At 44.3% G+C, this 8,839-nt stretch overlaps 2 protein-coding genes across 2 annotated transcripts; one reads left to right on the top strand and one right to left on the bottom strand.

The window, feature by feature from the left end:
* Positions 1-5,219, top strand: LOC144711827 (uncharacterized). Its single transcript, XM_078585910.1, has 8 exons — positions 1-216; positions 289-393; positions 606-753; positions 3,660-3,749; positions 3,940-3,994; positions 4,392-4,511; positions 4,814-4,870; positions 4,937-5,219. The coding sequence occupies exons 1-8, from the start codon at positions 20-22 to the stop codon at positions 5,059-5,061; spliced, it is 897 nt and encodes a 298-aa protein (XP_078442036.1). The 5' UTR covers positions 1-19; the 3' UTR covers positions 5,062-5,219.
* A 48-nt stretch (positions 5,220-5,267) lies between these two features.
* Positions 5,268-6,753, bottom strand: LOC144711826 (UDP-glucuronate 4-epimerase 3-like). The gene has a single exon (XM_078585909.1). The coding sequence runs from the start codon at positions 6,643-6,645 to the stop codon at positions 5,398-5,400; it is 1,248 nt and encodes a 415-aa protein (XP_078442035.1). The 5' UTR covers positions 6,646-6,753; the 3' UTR covers positions 5,268-5,397.
* Between the last annotated feature and the right edge of the window lie 2,086 nt (positions 6,754-8,839).

The raw sequence follows: 8,839 nt of genomic DNA, 5'->3' as shown, positions 1-8,839 counted from the left end.
TCTCTCTCTTCTCTCTCTGATGTGGGTTTTGGCAAGGGGCGGTGCTGTCTTCGCTTTGGCTTTGCGAAGTTCTTCTGTCGCTTTAACTTCTCCTTCCCAGTCGAGACATAGTCTGGTTGCAAGACGTCGACTTTACATGGAAGATAACCGAAGAAGGGTCGACGGGATTACCCATCTTCACTCCTCTGCGCACGCCTCCTCTGCTTCTGGGAACAGGTGAGGAATTTTTCGAGTGTTCTTCTTCGTTCATGATCATACGGCTTGTATTTATGCAATTAATTTCCCCAGGGGTAGAAGGGTTGGAAGAGGATCGGAGACTGGCTCTTCTGTAGATCATCGGCGGGGTAGAGCCGCTGGAGATCTGGATAAGATCGACGCCCTAGGAAGACTCTTGTAACTTCCCTAGACTTCTCTCGTTATCATTAAATCTCTGGAATTAGTTATTGAATTGGTATGATGCCCGTGTTTTCTGAGATCAAATTTGAGTGTTTAGGATCATTAGCCAAACATGCGTGAAGAAATTTCATGGTTTTTCGGTCGTTAATTCTCGTTACAGTGAGAATATTCTGCTTAATTGTTGAGTGTTTTGTACTATTTGTAACCAGGACTCGGATTCTGCGACACATGGCGTCTGAGTTGAAGCTGGATATCAGAAGCGATGGGTATGTACCAGTTTCGGATCTTTTGAAGTTGAATTTGACGACACATGCCAAGATTCCTTTGCGATCACACACAGTTGATGAAATTAGAGAGGTAATTTAAACTGTACTTCCTTTGGTGTTATGCCTCTCTCTAATAAATTATTTTAGAGAACGATTTTCTTTTTTTTTTAACTTAGATAATATTATTTGAAGGAAAGGCCATAATATCTATCATTAGCATTGATAAAATGATAAGATCATCCCCAGAACCTATTATGAGAAGAAAAGATGGAAGCATCAGTCAGCACATATGCCAGTCCGGGCACTCCATGATACAAACACCTCGATGGCAGGAGCAGGAAGCCTATAAAAAAGGGGCTTGGGCTGGATCAAAAAGGGATGACAATGATAGTTCAAAAAAGAAAAGGGATGAAAATTCCATCACAAGAAATTGGGGCTGCGGCTCAACCTAGAAAGGGGAGATTCTCACACTCCTAGTGGAGGGAGGAGTCAATTGGACTCGTCCTGGTGTTCTACATCTTTTTAGAATTGGTATATAAAAAATACACTTGTTAGAATTCTATTATAGGCTAAAAAGATAAGAGAAGAGAAAAGTGTGTTATCTTATAAAGCTGTATTTTCTAACCTATGATACGAGGGAGTACATCTCAAGATAACACACTTTTCTCTTCTCATATCTTTTTAGCCTATATTAGAATTCTAACAAGTGTATTTTTGTCTCGTCTACAACTTTCGGATATACCAATTCTTTTATATGTACATTTGGATTTCACTCTCGATATATACTTCTATCTTGGGAAATTCTTGAAGATTTCGCATTCAGAATTGCTCGCGTGTTTAGATCCACGTAGGATCATAACATTCTACAGGAGTGTCACTTGGTCATATTCTTTGAAGTTGAAGCATGAATCTTTGTGCATGCTAATTTTTGGATGTAGTATAGCTCCTTGAATTAAACTCTGGCATTGAGAGAATTTTATTCGCTGTAAAATTCATGATGAAGTGATGAGATGGTAGATTCACTCTAGGACATGGGACCATCTGAGGGCGGATGTCATGGACGACTCAATGGAATGGTGAAAGACCTGATGAACTTCAATGGCATGTCCAATAGGATTCCAAGTAGGGTTCGCCAATAATGCCAATTAGTCTTTGTCGTCTCCATTTACACATAACTTCATAACCATCGTCAGCCACTGAAGGTCACCGACTTTGTGTGATCTCCCCTATCTTTTTTTCAAAAGAAAATCGTCGTCCACTGAAGATGATGAGGGATTCTTCATCTGCCCATAGGTGATGATGAGTCCTGAGAATTGGACCGGGATGATATGACGAGTATATTTGACAAGAATATGTATTCTTGAAAAAAATGTTTGAATAACGTCTACTTTTTCTCTCTCCTATCATGCTCTCCTCTATTTTCTCTTCTTTCTGGGTGTCTTTTCTCTCTCCCTCTCTCTACTTCTATATTCTGCCACTCTCTTTATCCCCTCTCTTTCTCTCTACTTCTATACTCTTCCGCTCTCTTAATACTCTCTCTTTCTATTTCCATTTCTCATGTATTCCTAGTCTCTCAGTACTCTCTCTTTCTATCTCCAATTCTAAACGTATTCCCACTTTCGCTATCCTCTCCTTCTCTCTACTTCTATATTCACTCGCTTTTCTATCCTCCCTTTCTCTCTCTCTCTTCTTTTATATTCACTCACTCCCTCTTTCTCTCTACTACTTGTATATGCTCTCACTCCTCTTTCTCTCTCTGCTTCTATATTCTCCCACTCTTTCTGTCCTCTTTCCCTACTCCTATATTCTCCCATTCTTTCTATCCTCTTTCCCTACTCCAATATTCTCCCACAAGTTACAGGCTTTGTCTGATGTGGCACCCATTTTGAACAATCATTTAGACTAAAAATTAATAATGTTGTCCGGAGCTCTTTGGTCACTGCCGAGTGAGAGGTGCATCAAGAAGATTGAGAAAATCACATGTCTTCGTTAGCATAAGATGTATATATACAGACATTACAAGAGATATATCTGCCTATTGAAAATCTGCATAACACATGAGGGGCATGCTTTGGCATGAGGGGAATATATATCTGTTAATACCTCCCCTGAAGCTGAGGAATGACTGACATTCATGCCAGCTTAGAAACAAGGAGCTCATATTGATCTTGGAAAGCCCTTTGGTTAGAAGATCTTCCAATTGGCGTTTAGTGTTGATGTAGACAATCTCAAGAATCTTGGTCTCCAGCTTCTCCTTGATTAAGTGTCCGTCAATCTCAACATGCTTGGTCCTGTCATCCTGAACAAAATCATGGACAAGGTTGATGGCAGATGTATTATCACACCAAAGTTGACTGGGTCTTCTTGTTTCTGGCTTTGCCAGGTAACCAGATTGCCACACAAAAGTGATCAAGATACAGTTGTAGATCACCAATCTACCTTCTTGATTAGTTTCCAGAGTCTGTATAGATTTCTAGATTCAATAACTTCCTCATAAGACGGCATCGTAGACAATGACTACACCATAATTGGTCTTTGTCATCATCGTGGGATCCCTTAGGGAGATAGGTCTTCTTCTGGTCTTCTTCTTCATGTTTGTGTTTTAGGTTCTGCAGTTCCTCCAAGAGATGGTTTGGCAATACATGCAGAGTTCTCCCCAGAGAGTTGACTTTGGCCTCCACGACAGCTCTCTTCCTTTCGGACCTGTCTTGGAGGAACTTTTCTGAGAACGAACTCTTGAGTTTTGTTTTTCCTGTTAAATTGCTGAGAACGAACACTTGAGTTTTGGTTTTTTTTGGAAAGTGCTTCTAACTGCCTTACAAATACTCTCTGGAGAAAATAGCTGTTGTTTCCTTTTATGTTAGCATACAAGTATTCCGCCAAAACCATTTTTAATCTATTTCTTTCCTCCTGTACTGTAACGGTGAGACTATATCTGCAAAAAACTATAGATGGCTTAACCATTGCCGTTTTATGTGATGTGCTAAATGCATTCAGGCAGTCAGGAGGGACAACAAGCAGAGATTTAGTCTCTTGGAGGAGAATGGAAATCTCTTGATTCGTGCTAATCAGGGCCATACGATTAAGGTGATTCTTTATCTTGCTATCATATAAACTTCTACGCTTGTAGCACATGAAAGTGTGACTCTATCTTCCAGCGTTCAAGAGTGATGGACTCTCTCTCTCTCTCTCTCTCTCTCTCTCTCTCTCTATCTATATAAATATATATTCATATATATGTGTATATATCTTTGACTCTAATCTTTTCTATGTCCAGGCTATTTCCTCCGAAAGCCTGCTGCAACCTGTCATCTCTGCGGATGAAGTTCCAGGTAGGGTTCTTCGCATATCTAATAAGTGGCATCCACAATGAAAGTGACAAATAGTTGAGGAATACGTGGACGTCAACGTTATTGTCAACATTGTTTAAAGAAAAGAATTCTGCAATGCCATTGTCAACTTGAGCGGTTGACTTTGGGTTGACGTTTTTTTCCTCAAGAATTTTACCAAGTTGGTGGCAGACGTTGACAGACGCCGTCCATCCCCGGCGATATCTGGTCAATGTCAAAAGTCAACGGTAGCTTTGAAACAATTCTTGAAATTTGTCAATGTCATAATCGTTAGTGATGGTCAACGCTATTGATAATGTTTTATTCCAGATACTACATGTTTTACTCTTACAGAGTAATTATATTGTTTTTTTTTCATTTTCTAATACTTCAGTTGCAGTGTGTGTACACGGAACTTACAGGAGGAATCTGGAGTCGATCTTGCAGTCTGGGCTCAAGCGCATGGCTAGATTGCACGTACACTTCTCGACTGGATTGCCGAGCGACGGAGTTGTTAGCGGTATGGTTCTCTTAAACATATCTCCAAACCACTACGGCCAAAGCTTAAGTTAGCCTATACCTGTGTTATGAATTCAAATTTGAAACCAAATTTCTAGATATTCAATCGGTATCGTATCGATCAAAATTTATAAATCATTGTGTGGATTCTTTTTTATTAATCTTGTGGAAGTTAACTGAATCCGAGATGAAATTTGAAAAACTCTGTGAGCTTTCTGTTCAATATTCTAGGGATGAACACGAGGCCAAAAAAAAAAAAAAAAAAACATCTCTGATTCCTTTACCTGTTATGAAACTTCTCAGGCATGCGCCGAGACATCAATCTTTTAATCTTCCTGGACGTGGAAAAGGCACTGCAAGGTACTCGCTGCAATCCCAGATCATTCAAAAAATCAACCTTAATGAAATCCTCGTCGTTCTGATCAGAGGGCATGAAGATTTACAAATCGGACAACCAGGTGATCCTGACCGAAGGCTTAAACGGAGCGGTGCCGGTCCGATTCTTCAAGAAGATCGAAACCTGGCCAGGCCGAGACCCCATCCAGTTCTAATCCAAAGGTACGCCCAAAAAAAAAACAAGAAAAAACGCTATTCTCCGCCAAATTCACGGCTTCAATTTCCGTTCTCGATCCATAAAAAAACCCCCAAATCGTGCAAATCGTGCAAATCTACAATCAAACGGAGCGGTGCCGGTCCGATTCTTCAAGAAGATCGAAACCTGACCAGGCCGAGACCCCATCCAGTTCTAATCCAAAGGTACGTAAAAAAAAAAACGCTACTATCCGCCAAATTCACGGCTTCAATTTCCGTTCTCGATCCTCGAAAAAACCCCCAAATCGTGCAAATCGTACAAATCTACAGTCAAACTCGAGGAAATTCCGAAGAAATCAGGCGTCGTCCCCGCGATTCCTCGCCGCGGCGGCGGAGTAATACTCGAGGTACCACTTGACGAAGCGCTTGAGCCCCGATTGGAGGTCGGTGGCGGGGCGGTAGCCGAGCTCCCTCTGCGCGAGGCTGATATTCGCGTGCGTGAACGTCACGTCCCCGTTCCTCGGCATCCTCACAACCCTCTTCACCGCCTTCTTCTTCAGAAGCTTCTCGAGGATCCGAACCAGATCCGCGACCGGCACCGGCGTCGTGTTCCCCAAGTTAAACAACCGCAGCCGGCCCGGCGCCGCCGTGTCGAGCGCGGCCAGGCACCCCTCCACCACGTCGTCGATGAAGGTGAAGTCCCGAGCCACCGTCGCGCCGCCGGGCCCCTCGTAAACGGAGATGGCCTTCCCCCGTAGAATCTCCCTCGTGAAGAAGAAGTAGGCCATGTCGGGCCGCCCCCACGGCCCGTAAACGGTGAAGAATCTCAGCCCCGTAACGGAGAGCCCGTAGATGTGGTTGTACACGTGGGCGATCTCCTCGCCGGCCTTCTTCGTGGCGGCGTACAGGCTCGCCGGCCGGTCCGTTCTGTCCGACTCCGAGAACGGGACCTTGGAGTTGAGCCCGTAGACGGAGCTGGACGACGCCCAGACGACGGCGGGCGGCGGCGCCGCCGCCTTCGCCGCCTCCAGCACCGCCACCAGCCCCGCCACGTTGGACTGCACGTAGGACGACGGGTTCTGGATCGCGTAGCGGACCCCGGCCTGGGCCGCCAGGTGGACGACGTGGGTGAATGCGACGACGTCGAAGAGCTTGCGGAGGAGGACGGCGTCGTTGACGTCGCCCTCGACGACGAAGACGCCGAGCCGCTCGAGGCGGCGCTGGCGGGCGCGCTTCAGGGACGGGTCGTAGTAGTCGTTGAAGTTGTCCAGGCCGAGGACGCCGTCGCCGCGGCGCTTCAGCGCGGCGGCCACGTGCGAGCCGACGAAGCCGGCGGCGCCGGTGACCAGAACGGCGGCGCGGTGGCGGCGCGCGGCAGCGGAGGAGCGGACGCGCTTCTCCCAGGCGGCGCCGCCCCAGGGCGCGGCGGTGGGGCTTCGCCCCGGCGGCGGGGCCGCCGGGGCGAAGCGGAAGAGGAGGAGAAGGCCGGCGAGGAGGAAGAAGGAGAGAACGGCGAGCTTGCGGGGGAGGAGGCGGTTGGAGTGGTTCTTGTCCATCTTGAACTGCGGGGAAGACGAGAGCGCCGCCGTCTTCAGCGGCGCCATCGGCTCTCCGGAGATAACCGCATTTCAGGAAATGGCAGACGGAGAGAGACGAGGAGAGAGTGTAAAAATAGGAGAGGTTTTCTTGGGCGAGCGTGGGATGTGGGGAGGGGGGGGGAGACGCCCAACGAACCCTTGTCTTGCCTTTGGGTAGTCGTTTATCTCTCTAACTTTGGTCGGTGGGGAAGTGGGGATGGCCACCTGGTGGCGTACTTTGTTTACAGTTGTTGAAGAAGAGGGGTTTTGGGAGGGGGAAGGTTTATCCGTTTGGGGTTTGTTTGTTGCTGGATGACGCACTGGGTGTTCTTGGTTGACTGAAGAGCGTGGATTTTGTCGTTTTTTTTTTTGGGGGAAGGGAGATGAGGGTTGAGTGGGTTTTCTGTGACTTGTTTCATTTTATAACTTTTAGATTTGATGGTTATGTTTGATCCAAGTTCATTTCAAATATTAGTTTTTTATGGTGTTTGATGGTTATGGAATTAATCATTAGGTTGAAGAAGCTGTCAATGTGGTGCTGACAGAAAGACACGTAGTGAATATAGTTCCGGATCATCCCGGACGTGGATGATGGATGGCAGGGGACGAAATTCGTCCCGTCTGACGTCCAGATTCAGTGCAGAGACGAAGGACGGGACAAAATTTTGTCCGACGGTTAGAAAACTGTCCCGTCCAGTCGTCCGGCGACACATTTTTGTCCCGTGGCTCGTCCCAGATGGAAAAAAACCCATTTATATTTTTAATACATTAATATAGATTTTTTAAAGTTTTTAGGGAATTACGGTGGAGAGAGAATGCGAAGGGCCATATGTACAATTATTTCTGAACGGCGTCTGTTTGCACGCACTCAAAAAAAAGGGACTTTGATGCAAATTGTCATTGCGAGGCCACCTGGCAACATCTCAACCGTCGGATGAGAATCCGGCGGTTTTCTGTCCAGATTCGTCCGTCCAACGTCCTAGACCTCCAATGGACAGTTTTTTTGCCCCATGGGACGTCTGATCTGGTGGTCACCGGGACAAATTTTTTGTCCCAAATTCGTTTGTATCTTTGGACGGGACAATGTTTTCGTCTGCGTCCCTGCACTATAGTTGTGAAAGGTCCCTCTGACTATATTTTATGCCACTATTCATCCCATTATATTTGGAATAAATGAACGAAGTGACAATAGCATTTTTGAAATATTTATTTAGATGCGATAAAGTCCGTTTTATGGATATGGGTAAAATTAGAAGTTTGCACAAGAGACTTGAGTGGGTATTCTGTGACCTGTTTCATTTCATTTTATTGGCTTGGTTCAAGACAGATCTGGTATATATATAACATGTTGGATTAGTAATTCCTGGTATCCCACCTTGAGTTTTATTGCCACAGAGTTGAGAAACTGAATCTCAAAATTGGAGATTTATCTACCAAGTATGAGCTCTAAATGGAACTCCGAGCTGATGTGCATGAGCTCTATTGATTGAATGGTTTAGAAGAGAGGGAGGTAATGCATTGTTTTGTTACAGGTTAAGGCTACTGCGTAGTCCAATTCCAGTATAAATGCTCCTGTACTATGATGTTCCCTACAAACCCTATAAAACAGTATAAATGCTAAATTTCAGGACACGTCAATCATGGCACCTAAGAGGCAATGAATTGGCCTAGATGATTCCAAATTATCCCACCCACCAACCAACCGAGCCACCAATAGAACAATACCATGTTGAACCAGTCAGCGTGGAAAACCCGTACCACTATAAGCTCTTAACAATTGTCTCAGACCCATGAATTAGATGCTGAAAGGACCCAATATTAGCTCATCGAGGTGGGCTTTGATTCACATGAATTATGAACCATATTAGCTATAAAAGAACATAATTATGGTCAAATGCATGAAACATTGAATCAAAATGCATGACTATTAATTTATTATGTAAATTTATTCAAAATCATGTCCCCAAAATAAGGCATAAGAATGATGTGTATCTTTCATTTAAAAATATAGGCATAATTATAAATAATAATCAATTTTCATATGTTTTTAAGTATATTCATTTAAATATAAACTCTCAAAGTCATTGAACTTAAATTTTGACTTGGTCAACAAAATAAATGTTTTAAACTAAATAAGTCACATATTCATCCACGTTATTTTGTCAAAACAAGTGTCCACGATATTCCATTAAACCTCGGTATTCTCGTTTTTTTTATGAAC

This window comes from Wolffia australiana, chromosome 14 (genome assembly GCF_029677425.1).
Source record: "Wolffia australiana isolate 7733 chromosome 14, ASM2967742v1".
Taxonomy (NCBI): Eukaryota; Viridiplantae; Streptophyta; class Magnoliopsida; order Alismatales; family Araceae; genus Wolffia; species Wolffia australiana.
The sequence above is the reverse complement of the archived record's forward strand: the minus strand, read 5'-3'. Positions and strand labels throughout refer to the sequence as shown.